At 36.2% G+C, this 26586-nt stretch overlaps 2 protein-coding genes across 4 annotated transcripts; both read left to right on the top strand.

The window, feature by feature from the left end:
- The first annotated feature begins 1400 nt into the window (after nt 1-1400).
- pip5k1aa (phosphatidylinositol-4-phosphate 5-kinase, type I, alpha, a) lies at nt 1401-17092 on the top strand. 3 transcript variants are annotated; one of them, XM_056264218.1, is made up of 16 exons: nt 1401-1604; nt 1910-2017; nt 3891-3925; nt 4666-4755; nt 5257-5387; nt 5491-5608; nt 6472-6624; nt 7153-7452; nt 9842-10038; nt 10659-10742; nt 10819-10867; nt 10972-11056; nt 11144-11308; nt 13969-14095; nt 14233-14326; nt 15135-17092. In XM_056264218.1, exons 2-16 carry the CDS (start codon nt 1975-1977, stop codon nt 15135-15137), a joined length of 1674 nt encoding a protein of 557 aa, XP_056120193.1. In that variant the 5' UTR covers nt 1401-1604; nt 1910-1974; the 3' UTR covers nt 15138-17092. The 3 variants fall into 3 exon arrangements, with proteins under 3 accessions (XP_056120193.1, XP_056120192.1, XP_056120191.1); XM_056264216.1 differs by lacking the exon at nt 1401-1604 and adding an exon at nt 3287-3320 and having other exon boundaries at nt 1918-2017; XM_056264217.1 differs by lacking the exon at nt 1401-1604 and having other exon boundaries at nt 1897-2017.
- Nucleotides 17093-17515: 423 nt separating this feature from the next.
- Nucleotides 17516-26511, top strand: psmd4a (proteasome 26S subunit ubiquitin receptor, non-ATPase 4a). Its single transcript, XM_056264214.1, has 10 exons — nt 17516-17657; nt 19265-19405; nt 19485-19599; nt 21896-21982; nt 22105-22173; nt 22276-22491; nt 23547-23655; nt 25628-25759; nt 25850-25902; nt 26031-26511. Exons 1-10 carry the CDS (start codon nt 17632-17634, stop codon nt 26199-26201), a joined length of 1119 nt encoding a protein of 372 aa, XP_056120189.1. The 5' UTR covers nt 17516-17631; the 3' UTR covers nt 26202-26511.
- Nucleotides 26512-26586: the final 75 nt, after the last annotated feature.

Genomic DNA, 26586 nt, shown 5'->3' with positions numbered 1-26586 from the left:
CTTTTCCTTATATATAGGCTATAAATAACTGTTGCTATATCTATATCTTTCACATCCAATTTTTTTGCATGATAAATGTATTTGGGATCACAAATCATAAATGTATATCAGCTGCCATTCGATCTAATTTCTAAGGTAAACATGTAAAGGTTTGGAATTTAGTGAAATATTTTATTTTTAAAGAATAAACTTGTTTTTTGAAAGAAATGGTAACCTTCAATGGTTAGAATGGTGTTTCAGCATCTTGATAATTGGTCTATATCTTATTTAGTGACATTAGCTATACAATAATAAATGTAGGGGTAAAATATGCCTACCCTTTATGGAAATATAATGTTAATACATTTCCCTAACCCTAACCCTAATCCACAATGTAAAAAAAAAAACCTTGTTGTTATCCTACATTAATATAGGCAACACAAAAACTTGAACTAAATTGAGCTGAATATTAACCATTGTCTTCTGTGAGCTGCTTTATTGCTCAATTGAACTTTGTCCACAATTGAACTATGCGTAATTGCAACATTGACACCGTTATTGATCTGAATTGTATTCACATTTAATGAAATTGAGCTGAAAAATGACTGTCTTCCAGAGCTTCTTTACAGCTATTTTGAAGTCGTTTCAAAAGTGGATTTTACAACAGTAACACTGTTATTTTACTGTTTACAAACGGCTTTGAAACAAAAAAGCGTTTTACATATAAATGTAACTGGCAACTACTTCCATAAAATAGTCTTATGGCAAACTTCCAGTGTATTTTTTAGCTCAGTCAAAGCTTAGCCTAGGCTACTTTATGCTGTACGGTTTGTGTATGATTTGTAATAGAGATGTAATTATTGTTGAGCATTTTTTGGCTATAAGCTCATTTTATTAAAGCAAAAAAGACACTCGACGCTGTTACGTTACATGTCCCTTGTGACCGCTTTAATTTAATTACATTTTTGTTTCAAACCTGTATGGATTTCTTTCTTCTGCTGAACACAAAGGAAGATTATTTTGGTACTATGGAAGTCAATGAGGTCTATCAACTGTTTGGTAAACGACATTCTTCAAAATATCTTCAGCAGAAATATTCATACAGGTTTGAAACAACTTGAGGGTGAGTTGTAATTTTTAAGTGAACTATTCTTTTAAGTTTATAAATGACAAAATGTCCTCGGGGAAAATGTAAAAGGTTTTGAATGAAGCTCGAGTGGCATTTATCAGTCGAGCGCCCCCTGTAGAAAACAGATTTGTCCAAGAATGAGCCATTCAACTAGTTCAACACAGCCACCGCCCGCGCCCATAGACGCGCCTAGCAGGACCTATTTTTTTTTTTACAGTCTATGAGCAGGACCTTTGATGAGCAGGACCAGCAGGACAGAGCTGCGCAACAACGTCACTTCCGCAAATTGGGAGGAGGCTCGTGAGGAGTGAGGCTTCCGTGCGATTAAGCGGGTTATTTACCTCGGAATTCGGATGGACCCAGTAAAGTAATAACAACAACAATTTCGAGTACCTCAGAGATTCGCACGAGACATCAAGCCGTTCTGCGAACATAAACAGAAGTTTAACTATACTGTTTTTGATTCTTGAGTAGAAAACGAAGAGATTAAGTTGAGGTAAGCGCTCTTACCTGTTGTTGTTGTTGTTGTTGTTGTTGTGGGGGGTCTCTAGCCATTAAGCCATTAGTATGCAAGTAAGTAAACAAACAAACAAACACATTTTTATATAGCGAGTGTTTTTAAATGATAAAGCATGACAGGTTAAAGTAGTGTGTAACCAGTAACCACCACACTCATTTAGTACATATCACGGCAAAATACTGCCACACTAAGTTAAGCAACTTTTTGTAACCTTACATCAGTTAGTTTCCTTCAGGTTTGGGTTGACTAACAGACTTTATTTGGACATTGTGATCTTTCAGGACTGTGTGTGTTGCATAAACCACAAGTGAAAACAAGCAGGACCATATGAAACTTCCGCCAGAAAATGGCTACGCCGGCTGTAGTTTCCACGGATGGAGCGAGCTCCAGTAAGAAAGCATTTTATTTCCTCTTGCTGTTCATGACCATTGTTTATGACACATTAGTGTAAAGTAGATTAAGCTGTTTTACTGTGCTCAAGGTTCAAAGAATGATCTAACGTATAGTAAATTAGTCGTGTGGTTTGTTTCCTATAGCAAGAAATGTGTAGTTAGGTGCTTTGAGCACACGTGGAACAATCACCACTGTATAGTACACTGAACTATACATAACACACACACACACACACACACATAAATAAGTGTACCTTGTCAAAAGTTTGGAAACATTACAGTTTTTGAAAGCAGTCTCTTATGCTCATCAAGCCTCATTTATTTGATCAAAATACAGAAGAAAAACTGTAATATTGTGAAATTATATTTCAATGGTTTTCTAGTTTAATATACTTTAAAAATATAATTTATTTCTGTGATGCAAAGCTGGATTTACATCATCCGTTACTGATGTAGTCTTCAGTGTCACATGATCCTTCAGAAATAATTTTAATATGCTGATTTGATACTCTGTTATTATCATGTTGGAAACATTTGTGCTGCTTAATATATTTTTTGGAACCTGTGATACTTTTTCAGGATTCTTTGATGAACAAAAAGTTAAAAAGAACAGCATTTATTCAAAAAAGAAGACCAGAACTTAAGACTGGAGTAATGGCTGATGAAAATTAAGCTTTTCATCACAGGAATAAATTATATTTTAAAGTATATTTAAAAAAGGAAAACTATTTTTTTTAAATTGTAATAATATTTCACAATATTACTGTATTTTCTGTGTTTTTGATCAAATAAACGTGGGCTTGATGAGCATAAGAGACTTCTTTCAAAAACGTTTTCGAACCTTATAGTGCTATGCAAACTATCAAAACTATTGATTTTTTTTTTCTCATTGTGTTTTATTTACTAAAAATAATATAAAATGGTCAAATTTGCCATTTATTGGTTATCAGCCATTACATCAAAATAATTTTATTAGTTTAAGTTTATTTGCTGGCAGGATGTTTATTTTTTCTTCCTTTTTTGTTGCCCTTCAATTTAGCACACATAATGATTTTATAATTTGCAGATATCCAATAGCTCTAATAATAGCGTTTAGTGGCACATATAAATGTGTATTATGGTGCTCAGATAAGTGATGAATGCTTTCTAACAAAATGAGATATGAAAATGGACTGTCAAAGATGCTTAATTTTTTAATATTTAATTTGTGATAGTAGAATTAGAAATGTTTGTTTTGTTTCTTTAATCACTGTTGTCACTCTTCAGATGTCTTTATTTTGGAGGTTATTCCAGCCGAAAGGTACATGCATATGTGTGTAAAAGCACACGTGTGGCTGTGTTTGCATATGATCTCTAATTTGAATATCAGTGTTGTAGAGTAGACAGTCTGCAGTAGGCCCATGACTGCTTGGGTTGTGCTTGTCTTTATTTTAATCATAGTGCCACCTCAGACAGACTCAGCTGGTGTGATTGGGTTACAGTGTTTTCTTGGAAGAACAAAGGAATTGAAACCCAGGTGTCTGTGCATGCTGCATGTTTACACTCACAGTTGTGGTTAACGACACATCTCAAGCCTGAACAGCTATTTAGCATTCGTATTTGCAATTTTTTTGCATTTTATTTGTAGTTTAGCAAATTATAATCACTTCAGTGTCTGGTTAGGATACCAGTGCATAGGGAAAATGTGAAGTCTAAGAGGACAGTCTCATGCTTCTTATACTTGAAGTACGAGCTCTGCATTTTTGCTTGGCAAGAATCTTATGCTTTATTATAATTCAATTAGCTGCAATCCATAAATGCACTGTAATGCCTAATGGCTTTTTCCACTAGTCATTTTCATGGAGAAGTTTTTTTTTTTTTCCTACTGTAGGTGTTCCTGGAAATCGAAAGATGGCTTCTTCGGAGGTAATTGTATGCTTTTTTTGTTGTTGCTGTAATAGTTTCATATTCACATTCCACTATTTTGTGGTTGTTATTAAAAACTGGCCAATTTATTTATGGCTCTACTAGGGTTGTCCTGTCACTGTTCCAAAATTCCAGTAGTCGGTATCAATTCCAGAAAAATGTCATGGTTCTCTCTTATTTGTACCAATTTTGATACTAATTTACTATTTTAGTTAACTATGTTTATAAGTAATCTTAGTTTATAAAAAGATCAAGTGAGAAATGTGTAATACAATGAAGGACAAAGAAACACAGATCATGTGGCAGGTCTATTAGTTATTTTGCATAGGCCTATATTTTGACATACAGTATCAGATTTTTCTTTCCCGTCTGTTGCTATGGTTATATAACTGTCAGTCATTACAGTTACAGATTCAATCTGGCATTACAGTTGTAAAACCAGAAACTTAGTTTGCAGTGTACTGAGCAGCATGAAAAACAAAACTTTTCTTCAAATTGTTTATGGGTTATAAACAGGATGTGAGCTAAGAGCGCTCACTTTATAATCACTAAAGCTGCCAATCACTTAGGCTATGTACAGAAAAATCTCCCAGTGAAATCATGAGAATTGCACCATTCTATAATTGATGTAAATAAATGATTAATAATTTAAATATAAACATATAAATGGTTTTAAGTTTTTGGTTCAAAGTTTTTGTCTTGTTGTCTGATGTGTTTATTGAGCAGTCATTATCTTTCAGGGTCTGAGCATCTCAAGCTCATCCCAGACGAACAAAAAGACCTTGGGCCACAGAGGAATTGACCCTACTGGGGAGACTACTTATAAAAAGGTTTGAGCTGTGTATTTTTGATATCCTGTAAATATTTCAAAATAGATGTGTGTTGGAGATAAGACCAGATCAAAAGAATCAGCAGTTCATCTTCCAATCTCAGTTTAATGACACACATTCCTAAATCTGTCATATCTACATAGATTATTGTTGTGTTATCTGTTGTTTGTGTGGCACAATGACAAAGCCTAGTAAATGGTATGGACATGTACATACAGATAAAACTAGTTTTTGTGTACTAAGGCCCGTTTACACCAAGGATGATAATTAAAACGATAACAACATAGTTCTAAAGATCATTCTTAATATACAAAAACACCACAACTATAACGGCACAGAGAAACAATATCACTGTAATCACTTTCAGAACTATTTTTTTTTTCCAGCTGATGAACAATGATAACGTTTTAGTTATCATTCTTTGTGTGAACGTGAACGGGCCTTAACACATTAACATGTTCTTATTCGGCTCTTCATGTGCCCTCTGTTGAAAATCTTTAGACCACATCATCTGCCTTGAAAGGTGCCATTCAGCTGGGCATCACACACAGCGTGGGAAGCTTGAGCCAGAAGCCAGAAAGAGATGTGCTCATGCAGGACTTCGAAGTGGTAGAAAGCATCTTCTTTCCCAGGTGCGTTTGTATATGTGTCTACATAAGAGTAGCCATGAGACGAAAGAACGTTTTAGTAGTCACATTGTGTGCTTAAATGTGCTTGTATTTGTCTTCCTCTCAGTCAAGGCAGTAGCTCAACTCCAGGTCATCACCATGGTGACTTCAAGTTTAAAACTTATGCTCCCATTGCATTCCGCTACTTCAGAGAGATGTTTGGGATCCGACCTGACGACTACCTGGTAATAATAATAATAATAATAATAATAATTCATTACATTTATATAGCGCTTTTCTCGGCACTCAAAGCGCTTTACAGAAGGGGGAATCTCCTCAACCACCACCAGTGTGCAGCATCCACCTGGATGATGCGACGGCAGCCATATTGCGCCAGAACGCCCACCACACACCAGCTTACTGGTGGAGAGGAGACAGTGATGAAGCCAATTGGTATAAATATATGGGGATTATTAGGAGGCCAGAGAGAGGCTACTGGGCAAATTTGGCCAGGATGCCGGGGTTACACCCCTACTCTTTCGAAAGACATCCTGGGATTTTTTTATATTTTTTTTTTATCTTGTTTGTTCATTAAACAGGGTTCCCATGGTTTCCTGGAAATATATGGGAATTTTCAAATTGTGTGTTTTAGGCCTGTAATAGTCATGGGATTTTTTTTACGAGAATCTTTTTGAATGACTATAATATTTCATCAGCTAGAAATTACTGTTGAGTGTATGTAGAGTTAAACTTGCTTGCAAGCCATTGTGGGTGGTTCTTTTTCAATTAATTTGTCAAAGAGGTTCATAAAATGGTCTGAATGGTTCATTATCACATCATTCTGAATCAAAAAAAAAAAAAACTCATTTTAACTGGAAAAGCCATAAATTAATGTAAGATGAACGTGATCAATTAATTTCCATCTAAAAAGGTTGGTCTGGTTTTGTCTTGTTCAGTCCAAGTTATTTTTTAATGGGATTATATTATTATTGTTGTTTTTTTACTGTTCTTGCTTGAGATTACGACTTAATGAACAAAAGCTCATCTTAGTGATGGACATGTGCAACACTCCAGTCATATGTTATCTGCTGTTGTGTGTTTTCTGCAGTACTCTCTTTGTAATGAACCTCTTATCGAGTTGTCTAACCCTGGAGCAAGCGGGTCTCTCTTCTACGTTTCTAGCGATGATGAGTTTATCATTAAGACGGTACAACACAAAGAGGCAGAATTCTTGCAAACACTCCTGCCAGGTTACTTCATGGTAAGTGAGGGTTTCTTTGTATTTATTTAAGTGCTGTCAATCTATTAAAAAAATAACTAATTCGTAACACATTTTTCTGTAATTGATTGCGATTAATCACACCTAACATTAAAGTTTTAAGTATATTTTTATAATTTCATATTTAATCGCCCAATTAATGTAGAAACTAGATTGTTGTCTACATTTAAAATATTTGTTTAATTGTATCTTTTTATGAAAGGGATCACCGTTACCAATGCTACTGATGTCTGATGTCTCTATGAAATAGATTTTTCCCCCTAATTTTTAGCCATTAATTATAGCCATTCAGCATTACAGTATAACTGAAAGCTATACGTTCTAACATTTATTTGGCTTTAAAAAACACAACAACTTTTTAATTTAGAAGAAATTTTGTTAATTTTGACAGCACTCATTTATTTACTAAAACATTGTTTGAATCTAAATTGCTTTCTAGTTCATTCTTTTGTTGTTTGAACATTATAAGCATAGTAGCTTCCTTCATATAATTCACCATTTGTCTTCTAGAACCTGAACCAGAACATGCGTACGCTGCTTCCCAAGTTCTACGGTCTCTACTGCGTTCAGGCAGAGGGGAAGAACATCCGAATCGTAGTGATGAACAACCTACTGCCATGCGCTGTACCCATGCACCTTAAATTCGACCTGAAGGGCTCCACACACAAGCGACGTGCTTCGCCGAAAGAAAAGTCCAAGGGTGTGCCCACGTTCAAAGACCTGGACTTTATGCAGGACACGCCTGAGGGCATAATGCTGGAGAGTGACCACTACAACGCCCTCTGTAGGACCATTCAGAGAGACTGTCGGGTAAAGAGACAGAAGTTACATTTACATTTATGCATTTGGCATACACTTTTATTCAGAGTCACTTACATTGCATTCAAGATATTCATTCCTTCAGTACATGCATTCTCTATTAATCAAATCATGATCTACTGGTTGAGTTACAGGAGTGATCATCGACATAAATGACAAGTAAAGAAGATAGAATGTAAACAAGAATATTTTTTTTATGTGCAGCTTGTCAGTGAAGCATTGCTCTGTGATCAGTAGTAAATGCTGCTCCATCTTAAAGCATTGCTAGTTTGTGTGTCGCTTATAATGTGCATTTGTAAAAGCAACATGCGTCAAACATATTTCCAAACATGAGAAGCATTTATGAACCTCTTGTCTAACAAAAGACAACATTTAATAACATGTTTTACTCACTTCATAACATCAGATGAGTGCTTGAAAACATCCTTCTGTGAGATGATGTGGCTTCTTGCACAGAATAAGGCACACAACTGACAACATATTATTTTATAGTATTCTCAGAATCGAACCAGAATTGTTTTTAAAGGTTTATAGGGGGGCGAGACCAAAAAAAGTTTGAGAACCACTGATCTACAGTAATATTTTATAGTGTATATAGCTATCATTCCAATATTAAAAGGACGGCTCCATATGCATCCACAGAAGTCTGGGCTAAGCCCCAAATATCCACCGACCCTATAACAGCCCCTGGTTAAATCCATTCTTTAAAAAAGGGGGTCATGAATTAAAAACATTTTTATAATGTTCTCTGAGGTCCAATTATGATGTTATCAAGATTTTTACATCCTAATTTAGAAGTAAAAAACTATTTTCTATCCTGTATTTGACTCTCTTTCAAACACACTGTTTCGATGGGCATACCACATTCAAGACTTTCCAAACGCCAACTGCTATAATTGGCTAACATATTTGCATATTAAAATAATAATTTCAACGTCCCCACCATTACACGTGTGGAATTGTTTTGAAAACATCCAATGCTGAAAAATATCTCGTTACATAGAAACATTTGCCAACATTGTGAAACATTTGTGTGTGTTAAATATGGTTTTTAAGGTCTTGGTTGTGGCAAATAAAAGTTTAAGTACTTGGAGTTACCACAGTTATAATTGACAAAGGATGACTTTTACGGTGTTTTGTGTAAATGGAATTATGAATGAATGTACCATGGTTTGTCATCCTGTCTTATAGGCTATTCATAGTTCATCCTTTTCGATAAAGTGAAAAACGTATACATTGTCATTTGCAGTGTTATGTTTTAAAAAAGATGCAGCGTGTGTAATGTCTTACTGATGAAAAAACAGATGTCGTTAGCTAAAGCATTTCATGATCGCAGTGAATGGCATAGATCAAAACAATAACAAGAGCAGCGTTCTCTACATGCTTTCTTCTGTATCCGATAATCCAACGCATTAACTCCATAAATGCTGAAGAAAAGGAAAGAACAGCAAATCGAAAACTATTCAGTTTGACTGCGGCGCTACATTATAAAACTCAGTACATATCAAACGATCTGTATCAAACAAACACTTGTGTAATGCAACATTACTGTAGGGTCCAATGTTGTCGGCAATAAAAAAAAATTTCAGTCTCTAAAAAGTCTACGCTAAACTTTGTCTTGTTCAAAAATGAATATGCAGTAAAATGAAGCAAACAAACTGTCTTACTGTTGCGATCTGGCTTGAACTTCGCTAAAAATAAAGTTCATCCACGCTTGCTTAATGTTAAGCCCTATTCGGACAGGATTAATTTTACAAGGGTAGATGGAGTCATGTAATTTTACCACAGGACGTCTATAATATTAATGGGCAATTTGCACGGGATAAGAAATCTCAGTAAAACTAGCTGAAGTGGAAGGGGTTACTCGATTTACGCCGTCACCTCCCTGTCGTCATGTGCGTATTGCGTTGCTTCCTAATATCACGTTTGCAAATGCATAATCTATATAACGATTTATTAATTAACTTCTGATTGGATTCTTTTGGTAATAAGCACTTACCTAAAGCTAAAAGAAGCTTTGTGCGCCTGACAAGTGCTTTCGACCTTCTTTTTGATCTGAATGGTATGCGGAAAACACTTGAGTTTTGCCTTGTCCCACCGCCTAGAACGCAACTGTATGATTTGTGAAGGAAGTGCCTCCATACTTGAAAAAATGTGGAAAACTACTTTTAAACAGGCATTTACCTGAGGTAATTTTTTTCAGACCTTTTTACAGAAGGTAAAAATCGCTGTAATCTTACCGTAATGAATTACTGAGATGGCACATCTCTCTTTGCATCTGTCTGGTATTACCTACTACATGACATGTGTGAATCAGATACATTTTTTGATCTGCTAAATGTGCCTTTCACACTTCCTCTATATATCCTTTTATCTGTAGGTACTACAGAGCTTTAAGATCATGGACTACAGTCTACTGATGGGTATCCACAACTTGGACAGGGCAGGTGAAGAGGTGTCTACTGCAGTGCCCGATACCCAGAAAAAGGCACCAGGCCAGAAGCCCCTTTACTGCACAGCCATTGAGTCTATTCAAGGGGAGACCAAGGGGAAGTCATCACCACAGCCCTACGAAAGGTGAGTGATCAACCTTTGACTGGCACCTTGAAACGGCAAAGCACCAAAAAATACCACAAGACCGTCTGTGTGTTTGGCTACAGAACCTTTTTTGTAATCATTTACACTGTTTAAAAGTTTAAGGTAGGTAAGATTTTTGAAATGGGTCTCTGATGCAATTTGACCAAATATACAGTCTTTATTTTACTATTTAAAATAGCTGTTTTCTATTTTAATATATTTTCAAATGTAATTTATTGATGTGATGGCAAAACTGAATTTTCAGTATACATTAATCTAGTGTTAATCTATTATGCCGATTTGGTGCTCAAGGAACATTTCTTATCAATTTTGAAAACTGTTGTGCTGTATAATATTTGTGGAAACTGTGATACAATTTTTCTCCCAGATTTTTTTGATGAATCGAAAGTTCAAAAGAAGAGCATTTATTTGAAATAGATTTTTTCACCACATATAAATATTAAAACCAAAGAAATATGAGAAAAAAGTTAGGTAAAGTCACTCAATGTGACATCCCTTGGTCAGAGATGCTATTGTACTGTTATAATTATTCTTCCTGAGAAATTATTACTTTGTGCCTGGACAGCTGTTAACAGGCAATATTTGTTTTTTCTTTGCAGCATGGGAGGAATTCCAGCATTCAATTCAAAAGGAGAAAGATTGCTGGTTTTCATCGGCATCATTGATATCCTCCAATCTTATAGGTAGACTGTATTTCCACATCTTTGTGTTTTCTTAATAATAAATCCCTATAATTTGCTAATAACTTTCTGTATTTAGGCTTGTAAAGAAGTTGGAGCACTCATGGAAAGCTCTGCTGCATGATGGGGTATGTCACACACCCCATATCAAACACTGAATAAAAAGCGAACTGAACAAATAAAATGAAAAATGATTTATGTTTTGTCTACTATTTGATGACGTCCTCTGCAGGACACGGTATCCGTGCACCGGCCGAGTTTCTACGCAGATCGTTTCCAGAAGTTTATGTGCAGCGCAGTCTTCAAAAAACCTACATGTAAGTTTGAGAGTTACATTGAAACATCTGCAACTGCTGCATTAAAGTGCTGACACATTAAAGATTATTTTTTCTTTCTTACGCTAGTAAAAACATCTCCCTCAAAGAAAAGTCGAGGAGGGGCCGTGTCTGTTGGAAAGAAGTCAAACATCGCAGTACAGTCACAACAATCCCTTCCTGTAGCAGCAGAACAAACACAGCCACAGCAGACTACAGTGCAGCTGTCCAGCCCAGACAATCAAGGAGACAGCGGTATGAGAACACATTGAGAGATAAATAGAAAAGGGAAGGTTAAGCAGGGTGTCTGAGCAAGATAAGAGTCAAGGCTTTAAATTCTTGTGGTAACCAAAATAATTCTTTCTTGATACTAAATGGCTTAAATGTAAATAATTAGCCATATTTCTAGACTGGTTGAGATTGTTTCCTCAACCAGTTTTGGAAGTTTCCTTGTTGATCCTGTGTCGGGATGGAGGACAGATATAGATATTCAAATTATATACTGTTGTCCAGTGCCAGTCCTGGACTTCTGGGGGCCCTGAGCCAAACTTTGTCCGGGGGCCCGTCACTCAATGCGTTCATAAAAACCTAAAAATGACCCCCAACCCTTAATCTGTTCTTTCAGAGCAGTTTCACTGTCAACCAACAACAGTGAGTTGTAACGTTCATTAATACAATAAACAAATAAAAATACAATACTACTAACAGCCTACTACTAATAATAGCCTACAATACAGACATTTAATAAAATAATCAAATGTAAAACATAAATAAAATAAAACATTACATAGTCTTCACTGTATGAATTGCATATACACTGATTCATATTAAAGTTACCAATGTTATTCAGTGAAGAGCAGTGAATGATTCTCTCGTTTTCTTTTGTTGTTTGAATAACATTAAATGACAGAGAGAGCAGAGGGTTTATTAGGCTGCTGTCACTTTAAGACCAAATAAACTGACAAGCATTCGATTACTTTCCCAGCTGTTTGTTCACTGAAGACATAACTGAATGCGTTTAAATTAAAAGTCCCCAAGATGGACATTTTGGCATATTTTTGCCTGTACTTGTCCCTTGAAGCGCACACCCGAAGCCTGTACTTGTCTGTGTTTCTCTCCATCTTTGATCGCGTGGACAGAAAGTCACCTGTTGAACAGCTTAATACTCTTTTACACATGACGTAACATGATTTGACTGATTTGGATGTTACGTATGGTGACCGCGCACTGCTTAAAGGAAAGAAGCTGCATCATGTTTTCATAATTGTTGGAAACCAAAACCAAACAAAACTAAAACACAACCCTAAGGCCGTGTGTCCACCAAAGTGTTTTTAGCCTGCTGAAAACGCTAGACGCTCTGCTGAAGACGCCTAGCTGTGGGCGCTTGAGAGCGTTTTGGCAGCGCAGCGTTTTTTCCGTTGAGACGTTGCGTTGCTATGATACAGAATATCCGCAGCACAGTTTACTTGTAACAGATTTTGCAGATAATTTGTTTCATACTAAAAATGTATTTTTCATCCATTTTGTTTGGTTAGCTCTGCTGGTTGATGTCGTTGTACAGAAAGAATGTTGTGACAGTTGGTCGGTGTGGTATTAGTCCCGCCCCTCCTCCACTGTGATTGGACGGCTGGGTAAAAAGTGACAGTGATGAGCGCTGTGTTTTACCCAAAGTTGAACATTTTTCAACTCTCGGCGACCTGTAAAAACGCCGAGCTCTCAGCGCTTCAGCGTGAAAAAAACTTTCAGCGGCTCGATACGCTCATGGCGTTTAAAAAACGCAGCGCTCCCATTGAAAACAATTGAAAACATACGCCAGGCGCGTGGAAAAACGCTTTGGTGGACACACGGCCTAAATCATTCTTGAGAGCAAGGGAAAGTGGTTCGTGGGCCCAACGCAACGTGCGTACTTTGCGTATTATAGGGAGGACCCCGACACTGCTGTTGTCAGAATAGATTAAATCTAAAGTTCTTGAAACTAATGTAAATCCTTTTAAGTTATCAAAGTGAATTTATTCATTATAAAATTATAATTTACAGAATGACTAAATATTACATTTAACAATGTTATTTAATGATTCATTTTCAAAGATTAACTTAAACAGAATTAGTTGACGGCAATTAAATTAAATATTTAAAGTCGGCATGAAATGAAATTTTTTAATCACGATATCATAACTGATCCGCTTAAACCTCAAGCTTGCATTCATCTGCCTCCACTTTAGAATTCAACACCCACTTCTCAAAATGCAATCAACAACTGATGAATAGAACCAAGCATCCTGCGTTGTTTCTTTTTCAATCACCCTTTACACTCAGATATATCAAAATACGGAAGGTCTTTTGATGCTTCAATTTCATCCCATTTACTTTAATAGCAACCAATACTGATATATTTAAAAAAAAACATCTCCAATATTGGATCTAATTGATATGGTACTGACATATTCTACATCTGTTGTTTTGATGATTGCTTGATTTCGATGAATGTATAAACTCTGATCTGAGAAGAATGGGTCTCTTACTTTTTTGCCTGCAATCTATATACTTAGATTCTACTTGTGGGTCTCAGCGGTGTGGCCAGGGTTGCTTAACTTGCTCTTGCTAGTATGGAAAACATTGTTCGTGTTCTGCTATGTTTTCAATGCTAGCAGAGACTACATGATAACTTTGTGTACGGTAGTTTAAAAGTTAGATGCCTTTGTGTGCTACACAGAGCAAATGAGAGCTGTAAATGTCTGCCCCCTACGGCACATGCAAGGACTATGCCAATAAAGCCTCCAGTCTGAGGCTTTTGCATTTGAATCATCTGACATTTTAGAGACCTAGATTGAGACATTATCAACATGATTTCCCCTTCAACTAAATCATTATTGACTAAGGAGCGCTCACTCTTTTGGCACTTCTTCTCTTTTCAGGTGCTCGTCCTGACCTGCTCCCACAACAGATTACTGAAGATGAGATCACGAGTAGCTCAGCTGATACAACCCTGTCAGCAACCTCTCCTGTAAGCTCCCGGCCCTCCACGAACACTCCAGTTCTGAGGTATGTGAAGGTTAGGCTAGATGATTTGGTTGAATTTGATGAAAGATGAGTTTTACAACTACTACTATTCATTCGATCACATACACTCACTCTTTTCACTAATAATAAATATGTCTATTGATGCATTTCATTTCCAGTCGTAGCAGTATAGCTGCTCAGTCATCAGGGGAAAGTTTGGATATCGAAGTCATTTCACTCAGCGAGATTGTTCCACAGACAAGCACGTCAGAAGTAAGAGACATTTTGTTCTGGGCTGCAATCTGTTTCAGTGTAGTAGACTAAACGACATAGAGTAAATTCTATGAGTAAAGTGTTTTTATGTCCTACTACAACTGTGGTTCTCAACTAGTGGGTCACAAATTTAATTCAATTCAAGTTTATTGTTTATTCAGTTTTTTCGAAGCAGCTTTACAGAAAACTCTTGTTTCATTGGTACAATTTAGGAAATATTCTGTTATCAGTCAGAGATCAGTGTATCAAAGTATTGTCCATATGGCAGTATTATACAGCCTTAATATTATATGTTATGTGCTTAGATTAATTTAAGCAGAACCAGTGAAAATGTTAGGCAGCAATTACAACTTTCTACAAAAAAAGAAATTCATACAGGTTTGAAACAACTTGAGGGTTAGTAAATTATGACAGAATTTTCATTCTTGGGTGAACTATCCCTTTAATAAGTTTGCATAATGTTCCAGCTATACGTGGTTTGAATATTTGATTTCACAACACTTTTTTTAGTTTTAGGACGATAACCAATTTGATACAATGTTGCGTTACCACTTTACATCCAATATAATGTCTTAAGTGAAACCATTTGGGAACCTCTGGTCTACCATGCCAACAAACAAATAAGATTGTGAAATGAAAGGATCTCTCTATCCTCAAGAGTGCATGCCCTTTTGCACATTACAATGTGGTCTTTGTGTCATTTAACAGGATATGTGAACTGCCTCCTACAAAGCATGCTGCATTACTTGTCTAGTCATTCTACCCTGTTGTAAAAGAGTTTTATTTCTTCTTTCTTTTGCTGTTGCAGTGAAAGACTATGGATGAACAGGACAAAATAAAGCCCTCAAAGACGAAGATTTACTCTCTTTTAAGGATATCGGAACAGGATGATGGAGTTGCTGTAAACATCCGAGGAAGTGAAAACTGGAGAATCTGGATTACAAAAGAGAGAAGTGCACATGTTCTTAAAACTGTAAAACATTAGGATAAAGTATCCCCCCCCCCCATATATATATATATATATATATATATATATATATTGGATGTCAGTACATCCAATTTTGCTGCTAAGAAATGGAACCAAAAGAAAGATGCCACTGTATACCTCAACAGTGTGTGATATCACTGTTCTTAAATAGTTTCATTTATACAAGAACTCCCAGGACCTGATAATGTTCAAAGCAGAAGAACAGTGATGAGAACTTTGCATCATGGGACTGGCTCTTGGAGAACAAACTGGTCTTTTGAGGACCTCTGTGAGTGTTTTGTAGTGGACTTCATTTGACCATGCGTCTTTTTTTCTCTCTTAGTTTGCCAAGGAGAGCTATCTGCTGGAGTCGTTATTTACTTTGCTAAGGGTAGAAAGGAAATTTGGCTGGTTGTGAGTTTTAAAGACATTTTAGGAATATGTCATGATTATCTACCCCCCAAAAAACAAAAACATGTTGGATGAGTCAATCCAGATCAGGTTGCCTGAACAATCATGTAACAATACTTTTTTTTTTTCAAAACTTTGAATCTGTAAAATGGGTTCGATTTGATTTTAGAAATTGGTTCAAATGCAGTACTGTGGTGTTTGTTTTTTTATATTTAAATGTGCCTTAATCACAAGAGTTATTTTGCCTTGTAATTAACAGAAAGCCTTTCACTGTGCATGATGCCTGCAAGTGGATTGTGCCGAATTGCGTGGGTCACCTATACAAAAACACAGTATCTCTCTCTCTCTCAAATATTACTCTGTCATGTGTGACTGAACTATTAACATAGTTCATTAAAAAAAATATTTGGAGTTAGTCTGGAGATTGATTTACTTAAACTTAACATTGTTTGCAAAAAAGGAAAAGAAAAAAAGAAAGCCAAAGCAAACAAGGCAACAGATCACTTTTGTAACATTGGCAGAAATATTAAACCATGTATAAAAGACCTAATTCAGTATTTCGGCTTGCAGGACTAATGTTTTTTTTTTGTGTGTGTGATTTCATTTTATTTTTTTAGCATTGATTTTAAAATGTCAGTTTTTTAGGGCACAGTAAGACAGACCTGGCAGAACAGCTACTGTAAAACAATATATAGCATCTGTGCTGTTATCCTTTAATGAAATTTAGGTTACATAGACTGTGTAGCGTATGAACTTCTCTTGATGCCTCTGTTTTGTTGAGAGAATTGAATTCAAACTAAACTAAATCCTGAACAAAACTTTTGTTTTTTTCATCATTTTTGAATGTGCATGCTAATCAGTCACCCTGAATGCAGAGACATTAATGACGAAGATGCAAATATTATGAAATGTGGATACGTAGGTGAGTAAGGGAACATTGCTGGAACTTTTTCTGTGACAATTTTTATGAACAAAAAACATTCCTGTACAAAGTTGTATTTATTTGTATGTTTGCTTGTAATTTATTTCTTTATCTCAAGTTCCAAAGTGTCTATTGCAGGTTTTTATGTGACAAGGTATGCAAGTTCTGACACCTGGTGGCTGTGTAAATTTGTTTGGGGTGGTGAATGCATTTTTTACTGTACACTCACGATCTGGGATTCTTGTGCAATTGCTGTTTGCTCTGAAAATGCTTATTGCCTTTAACTGAGAATTGTCTTAAGTACCGTAGTAGCTTTAAAAATAATTTAAAATATCTCTCTCTTACAATGACATTCATGTATTACAGCTCTCTGTCAGAGGATATTGAGACTTTTGGAGTGGAAAATATTGTAACATTTCATGCTGTATGCAAATTAATGAAATAAACAACACTGAAAAAATGTCAATAGATCAACTTCCTGTGTTATGCTTTACTATCAGATGATCTCTTCAAGCCTGTTAAAGGCATTGTATGTGTTTTAGGGTTTACATCTGCACTTAAATTTCATGTTGTTCCAAAAACAAAAGAGATGTTAGGCAAAATGACTGTCTCAGTTGACATTAACATTCATTGTTTTTGAAAAGATGCAATGAAAGTGAATAGTGACTGAGGCTGTTAGTCCTTAACATTTAGCCTTTTCCTTAAAATTCACTGTTGTGTTTCGCGGGGGGAGGGATAAAGTTTGGCACAACCATAGACAGGGCACAACAAGGTGAGGACATTTTAATTTTTGGTGTGAACGATCCTGTTCTCAGACACGTGACCTCCGACCACATGTAGGCGCTACGCATTTACAAAAACATGTCTACGCCGCGACCGGGAAGAGAAGCAGCGACGGAGCTGTCGACCAATCAGCTTTGCTTTTACAAATATCGTCAGTATCCTACACCTGTAAACCAATCAGCGATGCCGTCACTTTGGGAAACGGACTAGAGGATTTCCAAGATGGGGCTCGAAAGTACTATGGTCTGGTAAGAAATAAACAAACGCGTTGTTTTAGATATAAATGCGCCTTTTGTACAGTTAATACTCCTCCGACTTATTGTAAATACGTAGGTTTTTCGTTCTGTCACACTTTTGAGCTCATAGTTGGGAACAAGTAAGATAATTCAATAGTCGCTTTCTGGTTAGAATGACATTCTCCTGAGTCATTATTCAGCAGGTAGATATATCATAAAGAAACAGATCACTAACACACAAACACATTAATGACCCATAAACAATGACCACTTGTTTGTGAACTCGGTCTGATAGCATCTTATTCAGTCTTCTAGAACTGTCATGAAGTGATACCGAATGTGTTGTTGGTCCAACGCCCTCTAATGCTGTCTAGATAGGCAGCTTGCTTGTTTTTGATACACAGTCATTTAACTAAAGCAGTTGTCTACTGCTAGGATCTAGTTCACTCACTCTGGCTGTTATGCAAATGAAAATTGGATCACTATGTGCTAGTGTTTGATTCTTCATTCCTTGCAAATGTCAGACAGTCAAGTCACCTTTATTTATATAGCGCTTTATACTATACTGAAGGCCGTTCAGCGTTCAATTCAATAACCGTGTAATGTTAATCAATTATGAAATGAGTTCAGTTCAGCTATAGCAGCTCTAAAAAAAAAAAGTCTATAGTATCGTTATTCAGCTGGCCTCGGTTCAATGTTGATGTTATGAAATTCGTCAATTATGAAATGAAGTCGAATCAATCAGCTAACTTATAAAGCATCTGTACAGAAGACAGTAGTGTCATCATCCAGCTCAATTCAAGTTTTGTTCTCATCCGATAGTGTCATGTAGTCAAATCAATAATATTCCCAAATATTTTAAAGCACATCTAAGCAAGCCAGAGGCGACAGTGGCAAGGAATCCAAACTCCATCGGGTGACAGAAATGGGGATGGAAAAAAACCTTGGGAGAAACCAGGCTTTTTCATCCAGCTCGGAATACATCATGCCGACATTTGGTTGGAGGAAGAGTTGTCGTCTGTCTGGCAGATCTGACGTTTAGCCAGTAGTGGACGATGCCTTATCAATGACTGTAATCATGATGAAACTACTTGTCCTAGCAGGTCCTGGAATGACACATTCATAGCTGGCCATAGGGGCTCATCTAATTGACGTAGTCTTCGCAGGCATTTAAAGTCACCATGAAATCAAATTTGACAATTCTTATTTTTTTATGAAATATTGCCATTTATAATAAATGATTGATTTGTGCACATGCTTATTTTTATTCAATTCATGTGCCCTCGTAATCTTTAACCCTATCCCTCTTGCATTGACATCTCTTCTCTGACATTCACATGAGATCATAGCAATAGCAAACCACAACTATCCAATCAATTCCCGATGGACAAAATCAAGTCCCGGCCTAAATTTTTACTCATTCAAGAAGCTGTTTAATTCTGATATACAGCACAATAGGGAAGAAAACACTTTCATAACTTGCGTTTAATGCTGACTTTAAGGATACAGACCGCATGTCTGGGTGCCTCTCATCACCCAGTTTACACGATTATACTTCCATAAAATAAATGATTGTTTTAAATAGGAAACATGCTGATTGCCTTCATTTGTCTTTACAGTGTGGACAACAGTGAATACATGAGGAATGGAGACTTTCTGCCCACCAGGTTACAGGCACAGCAGGATGCGGTCAACATTGTCTGTCACTCAAAGACCCGTAGCAACCCAGAGAACAATGTGGGCCTAATCACAATGGCCAAGTAAGTTTGTTTGTGTTGTATTTTATTTCATGCAGTGGTGATGTTTGCATGTAATAACACATGGTTTGGTTTCGTGCAGTAATTGTGAGGTCCTCACCACTTTAACACCGGACTCCGGCCGCATACTCTCAAAGCTCCATGCGGTGCAGCCAGTGGGAAAAATCTGCTTCTGCACCGGCATACGAGTGGCACATGTAAGTACATTCATTGACGCTTAAAAGGGTAGTTGACCCAAAAAGATTAACATTTACTTACCCTTATTTTTTTTTTCCAAATCTGCATGACTTTTTCATTGATAAGCCATGCACAAGAATCATATGACTCCTGTACTGTATATTAATCCTTCTAAAGCCATACGATAGCTTTGAGTGATTACTTCTGTTCTGAAGGCTTTAGAAGTTTTTATTTATCTAACATGTATACACTCACCGGCCACTTTATTAGGTACACCTGTCCAACTGCTCGTTAACACTTAATTTCTAAGCAGCCAATCACATGGCGGCAACTCAGTGCATTTAGGCATGTAGACATGGTCAAGACAATCTCCTGCAGTTCAAACCGAGCATCAGTATGGGGAAGAAAGGTGATTTGAGTGACTTTGAACGTGGCATGATTGTTGGTGCCAGAAGGGCTGGTCTGAGTATTTCAGAAACTGCTAATCTACTGGGATTTTCACGCACAACCATCTCTAGGGTTTACAGAGAATGGTCCGAAAAAGAAAAAACATCCAGTGAGCGGCAGTTCTGTGGGCGGAAATGCCTTGTTGATGCCAGAGGTCAGAGGAGAATGGCCAGACTGGTTCGAGCTGATAGAAGGGCAACAGTGACTGAAATAACCACTCGTTACAACCGAGGTATGCAGCAAAGCATTTGTGAAGCCACAACACGCACAACCTTGAGGCGGATGGGCTACAACAGCAGAAGACTCCACCGGGTACCACTCATCTCCACTACAAATAGGAAAAAGAGGCTACAATTTGCAAGAGCTCACCAAAATTGAACAGTTGAAGACTGGAAAAATGTTGCCTGGTCTGATGAGTCTCGATTTCTGTTGAGACATTCAGATGTTAGAGTCAGAATTTGGCGTAAACAGAATGAGAACATGGAACCATCATGCCTTGTTACCACTGTGCAGGCTGGTGGTGGTGGTGTAATGGTGTGGGGGATGTTTTCCTGGCACACTTTAGGCCCCTTAGTGCCAATTGGGCATCGTTTAAATGCCACGGCCTACCTGAGCATTGTTTCTGACCATGTCCATCCCTTTATGGCCACCATGTACCCATCCTCTGATGGCTACTTCCACCATGTCACAAAGCTCTAATCATTTCAAATTGGTTTCTTGAACATGACAATGAGTTCACTGTACTAAAATGGCCTCCACAGTCACCAGATCTCAACCCAATAGAGCATCTTTGGGATGTGGTGGAACGGGAGATTCGCATCATGGATGTGCAGCCGACAAATCTGCGGCAACTGTGTGATGCCATCATGTCAATATGGACCAAACTCCCTGAGGAATGCTTCCAGCACCTTGTTGAATCTATGCCACGAAGAATTGAGGCAGTTCTGAAGGCAAAAGGGGGTCCAACCCGTTACTAGCATGGGGTACCTAATAAAGTGGCCGGTGAGTGTATATATATATATATATATATATATATATATATATATATATATATATATGAAGAGTTCAGATGCATAAGCCTCTAAATGCCATCTGAAATTTTCTTCTAAAATTATCATTTTTATCAAGCTCGTATATTTAAATTCAGTAATTTCACTTAAATGACAATTAATGGGTAATTTTCCTTGCCATTTAAGTGAAATTATTGAACTTAAATATACGAGCTTGATAAAAATGATCATTTTAGAAGAAATTTTCAGATGGCATTTAGAGGCTTTTGCATCTGAACTCTTCATATATATATATGTGTGTGTTGGATAAACAAAAAACAATTAATAGACATCATGTACAAGCTGTTTTATTGATATCTTTCCAGTAAGTCATTCTATATATTTCTTTAGTGAACAATTTTGTGATAAAATCAACTAAATTTTAAAATTGAAATTGTTTCATATTAAAGAAATGAACACAAGCAAGAAATAGACGCTGGAGAGTCAAAATGCGCCATTGGAGAGGCGCTAATGAAACACAACTGTTTCCGTCATTGATTTCGGCCCTTTAAAACCATTACGTGGGCCAAAATTTCAGAATAAACACTTTATATATAGACGTCTCTGCATTTTAAACAGATGTAATAATTGACGACATATATAATATATATATATATATATATATTTCTTATATATGTTGAACCCTTAATCTCCATTCTTTGTAATTGCTTCGAAAAAACTTCCTGTAAATTCTTCAGAAATTTTCCTTTTGTGTTCTGCAGAAGAAAGAAACTCGTACAGGTTTTGGTAATTTTTCTTTGAAAAGTGAAAGTAGTATTTTAATCCTCTAACATTTACTTTTGTGTATGTCTACATGTAGTTGGCACTAAAGCATAGACAAGGCAAGAACCACAAGATGAGGATTGTCGCTTTTGTGGGCAGCCCAGTGGAGGACAACGAAAAAGATGTATGTTTTTATTTATTTATTATTCATAAATGACAAATGCTTTTCATCTTCCATGTTGATCAAACTGTCTTTATTTTAGGTTGTAAAAGTTATAACCATTTTTTTATTCAAATCTTTTCCAGCTGGTGAAGTTGGCAAAACGGTTGAAAAAAGAAAAAGTCAATGTAGATCTGATCAATTTCGGAGAAGAGGTGACTGCTCAAAACTTTCTTACCTGTTAATCACTTAAAAAAATCTTTCAGAATTTTCTTACCTACATTTTTCGCTTTGTCCCTTTTAATCAACCTGTTCAGGAGGTGAACACAGAGAAACTGACTGCGTTTGTGAACACTCTGAATGGAAAGGAGGGCACAGGTTCTCATCTGGTCACGGTTCCCCCTGGGCCCAGCCTGGCTGATGCCCTGCTCTCTTCTCCCATCCTGGCTGGTGAGGGTGGTACCATGATGGGCCTGGGTGCAAGTGATTTTGAGTTTGGAGTGGACCCCAGTGCGGACCCAGAGCTGGCCCTGGTAATATACAAATTCATCTCTGGGATAATTGCACTGAAGAATGAATCCATAAACGTAAAAGTGAAATGTCATTTTTTTTACCGGTGACACTACTTTTATATCTGTTTAAAATGCAGAGACGTTTATAAGTAAAGCGTTTATTCTGAAATTTTGGCTGACGAAATGGTTTTAAAGGGACGAAATCAATGACGGAAACAGTCATTAGCGGCTCTCCATTTGGCGCACTCTCCAGCGTCTATTTCTTGCTAGTGTTGATTTCTTTCATATGAAACGGTTTCAATTTTCACATTTAGTTGATTTTATCACCACATTTTTTACTAAAGAAAGATATAGAATGACTTACTGGAAAGATTTCAATAAAACAGCTTGTAAACATGATATCCCATAACATTACAATTACCCCAGGAAAGCCATTCAATCTCTATATCTCATTAGTTAGCAAGAAATAAATTACTCTTAGAGAGCAGCATTTTACTAAATATATGCAATGTATTACATATTCATTATATTTATACTTAACATGTCAGTGATGTATTCATTATTTAATGTATGTTTGGATAAATCTGTCTTGAAAACAACTTATTTATTACAGCCATTGTTTAAATGTTTATATTTCACCAACAAACTGGAGTAGAAACCTAATTCTATGATTCTATTTCTGGATTATTACATAAACTTTAAGTTTGTTGTTCAGGTAAAAACTAATTAAAAAGTCTAAGATTAATACAATTATACAAAACATTTTTTTTTTTTTAAATAAGAACATTTTCGGTTTTCAGCCAAGTTCGTCCTGAATTTTCTGTCTCGGCCCAGAATTTTAATTTCGGTGCATCTCTTCTCAAAATGGGTGAACACTAAAGCTCTGTGGTACATCAGCATTGCTCTGTTTGTACAACTTCAGCAGCATTATTGAATGATCAATTCCCCCACATTGATTCAAATTATTAAAACAATTAGCAACAATTTTAGAATGTTGTTTAGGGCAATCTCACTTGAGATCTATTCTGGTGACATTAAAAGGGGAGATGTTTATTCGAGTTGCTTTTGATATACAGGCGCTGCGTGTATCTATGGAGGAACAAAGGCAGAGGCAGGAAGAGGAGGCTCGTAGGGCGGCCGTCCAATCAGCAACTGAAGCTGGCGTTCCCGCCGCAACCGCTGACGGTAAACACGTGTGGATGTTTGAAATACTGAAGGATGGTGGTGGGCACAGTGGTTCTGGGCAAATAATCGGAAGGGTAACACTTCATATTAATTTTCATTAATAAATGTTAAACAAACATTATATAACGCTTAACAGATCATTGGTTAATATATATTCACATAGCTAGAAATTTGAGATAATGTGCTGGCTAATGTTTACTAATGAACTTATTAAATATTATGTAATGATTATCAGATCATTATTTAATGTTAATAAAATTGCTACAATTTTCACATTACCCAATTATAAATTGTTTGAAATTTACAAATGTTGTGGAAAAATAGTCATTTTAAGCACTTTTAATACTATTCATGTTAACATATTATTATTTATTATTTATGCACATTATTATTTATTTATTATATCAACCGCAGTCTGTAAAGGTCATACATTTGGTCTTCTTTTTTTTTTTTTACAATTCATTTGTTAATTATTTGTTCATGTTTTTGCAGTACTCAATCTAAAGCTGAAACCATTCATTATTTATAAATGTTTATACACATTTACTAACCATTAGTTATCTCAATGGCAAAGTGCTCCAAATGACCTGAATTCACCCTATTTACTCATCTTTACAAAGCATTTATGAATTATTTGTTCATGTTTTTGCAGTACCCAATCTAAAGTTGAAACTACTCATCGTTTATATGTTTACTATGAATCATTTAGTACCTTTATGGACATTGGACTTTTAGCTGCTGTAACAATGTTTGTGTACAGGGTTAAGTTTAGCTAAATGCTTGCTAAAGACATAATAGCACCACATACTTGTAATTTGGGTGCAAAATATATTTTTATTGCCTCAACAGGATATTCCTCGAATCATACATCAACAGGAGAAAAGTCAAATTTTCAAGAAAATACTTGTTCGTTTATCAAAACAATGTAATATAAAATTTTGAACTGTGTCCCCTTATAGTAATCAAATTGACCTCTGTACACTGTCGACACCTTAACAAACCCTTAAACCTACCCGCACCACCAAACCGGTCCCTAACATTACCTGAATCACACCTCAATAGCGGCAAGTGTTTTGCAATAGAAAACAAAAAGTACTTTTTTCCCCTCTACATAAGTACATAGTATTTAAAGAAACCTAATATAAAGTGGGACCAGACATTCTTATATTGTTAAATTTTCTGTTAAACATCCGGATCATTCATAGCCACCAAACGACTTTTTGCATTTGTAAATTTAAAAATAAAGTGCATAAAGTAATAAATGAACTGATGTTTAATGACATTTGTAAATTTTTTCAAGAAGTGCATGATCATATGAATTGAAAGTTTAATGACATTTGTAAGCATTTTAATTTACATTAAATAATGATCTGTTAATCAATCATGTAATATTTAATTGGGTTCTTTAGTAAACATTAACAAGCACATTATCTCATATTTCTAGCTGTGAATATATAATAACTAATGATCTGTTAAGCATTATATAATGTTTGTTAATGATTTATTAATTAAAGTTATATATAAAGTGTTACCGCATATGGTACAAAAAAAACATTTTATATCTTTTTTTTTTACATTTATGCATTTAGCAGACTCTTTTATCCAAAGCGACTTACATTGCATTCCAAGATACACATTTACTTTCTTATCAGTTCTTGCTTTCCCTGGGAATCAAACCCATGACCTTGGCGTTGCAAGCACCAACGCTCTACTGCTTGAGCTACAGAAAAGCCTTTTGATCTTATAAATTTGATCAAATTACAAATATTTCATCATATATATATTTGGTATATATTTTACTAGATAAAATAAATACGTTTTTTTTTTCTTCTCTTCTGCCTTTCATATCATTAACACAGTCCTGAATAACCTTTTTTTAAATGCTGAATCAGTTGACTCATTTGTGCGGCCTATTCCTTTTACCTTGAAGTCGATTCCCGTAGCAGACGGTGCTGTTTGTTCTCTCCCTAAGAATCAGAGGAAGCTCTTCTGAAGATGTCTGTCTCTCAGCCCGAGAGTGCTGTGGCAGCACTGCCAGACTTCAGCAGCATGACAGAGGAGGAGCAGATAGCCTATGCCATGCAGATGTCCCTGGCAGGTGGAGGTTTGTCTCGCCCTCTTGTACCTTGTTAATCTTAGAACATTGTGTGCTTGACATAGGATGTAATATTGCTCATTATCCCTCTTATGTCAGAATTTGGAGAATCAATGGATACGGGAGCTCCAATGGACACTGCAGAATCTAAGGTAATTAAAAATATTGTCTGCTGGGCTCATCAGTTTCAGTATTCTAAAAAATAACTTCATTTTTAATTTTATAGTTTCAAATTGAGCAGTAACCCCTGGTGACTTGCACTTTTTAACTGATTCTACAGGAAGAGGATGATTATGATGTAATGCAGGACCCAGAATTCCTCCAAAGTGTCCTGGAGAATCTACCTGGTGTTGACCCCAACAATGAGGCCATCCGCAATGCCATGGGCTCCCTGGCCTCTCAGAGTGGTAACAAACAAGAGGGGAAAAAAGATGATGAGAAGAAGAAATAAATTCAAGTGTTCTGTGACTGATTGTGATTGCTGTACAAGCCATTTGACATGTGAAATGCAGAAATGAGTTAAATTCAAGTGGCCAGCAGAAGTCTTTATAAAAGCAGATTTAGATGCATAATGAGTTGCAATCAGACATTCATAACCAAATTACTGCAATGTTGTGTGGTACCTCAAAAATTCACACATGGCTTGCTTTTTTCCCTTTTTGCTGTGCGCAATTGATTAAATATTTGATAATCCCATGCAAGACATGTAATCTGAATGGTTTTCTTTTTTCTATTGCCATTAAAATTACATCTGACCAGAAGCCTTACAGGTCCTTATTTCGCTAAGAAAAATGTTTTACCTTGGCTTGTCAGTAACAATATAATGAAAATATTAC

Source organism: Rhinichthys klamathensis, unplaced genomic scaffold (genome assembly GCF_029890125.1).
Source record: "Rhinichthys klamathensis goyatoka isolate OS25496 unplaced genomic scaffold, OSU_Roscu_1.1 h1tg000217l_1, whole genome shotgun sequence".
In the NCBI taxonomy this organism is placed as follows: domain Eukaryota; kingdom Metazoa; phylum Chordata; class Actinopteri; order Cypriniformes; family Leuciscidae; genus Rhinichthys; species Rhinichthys klamathensis.
Note: the sequence above shows the minus strand (reverse complement) of the source record. Positions and strands in the feature narration are given on the sequence as shown.

Bases quoted from the DNA above. Each gene is read 5' to 3' on its own strand.
- pip5k1aa (XM_056264216.1), top strand. The intron at 11,057-11,143 runs GTAAGTTTGAGA...TTCTTACGCTAG, and splicing joins AGTCTTCAAAAAACCTACAT to TAAAAACATCTCCCTCAAAG. The intron at 14,096-14,232 runs GTATGTGAAGGT...TTTCATTTCCAG, and splicing joins ACGAACACTCCAGTTCTGAG to TCGTAGCAGTATAGCTGCTC.
- psmd4a (XM_056264214.1), top strand. From the start codon at position 17,632: ATGGGGCTCGAAAGTACTATGGTCTG. The intron at 19,600-21,895 runs GTAAGTACATTC...GTCTACATGTAG, and splicing joins CCGGCATACGAGTGGCACAT to TTGGCACTAAAGCATAGACA. The intron at 21,983-22,104 runs GTATGTTTTTAT...AATCTTTTCCAG, and splicing joins TGGAGGACAACGAAAAAGAT to CTGGTGAAGTTGGCAAAACG.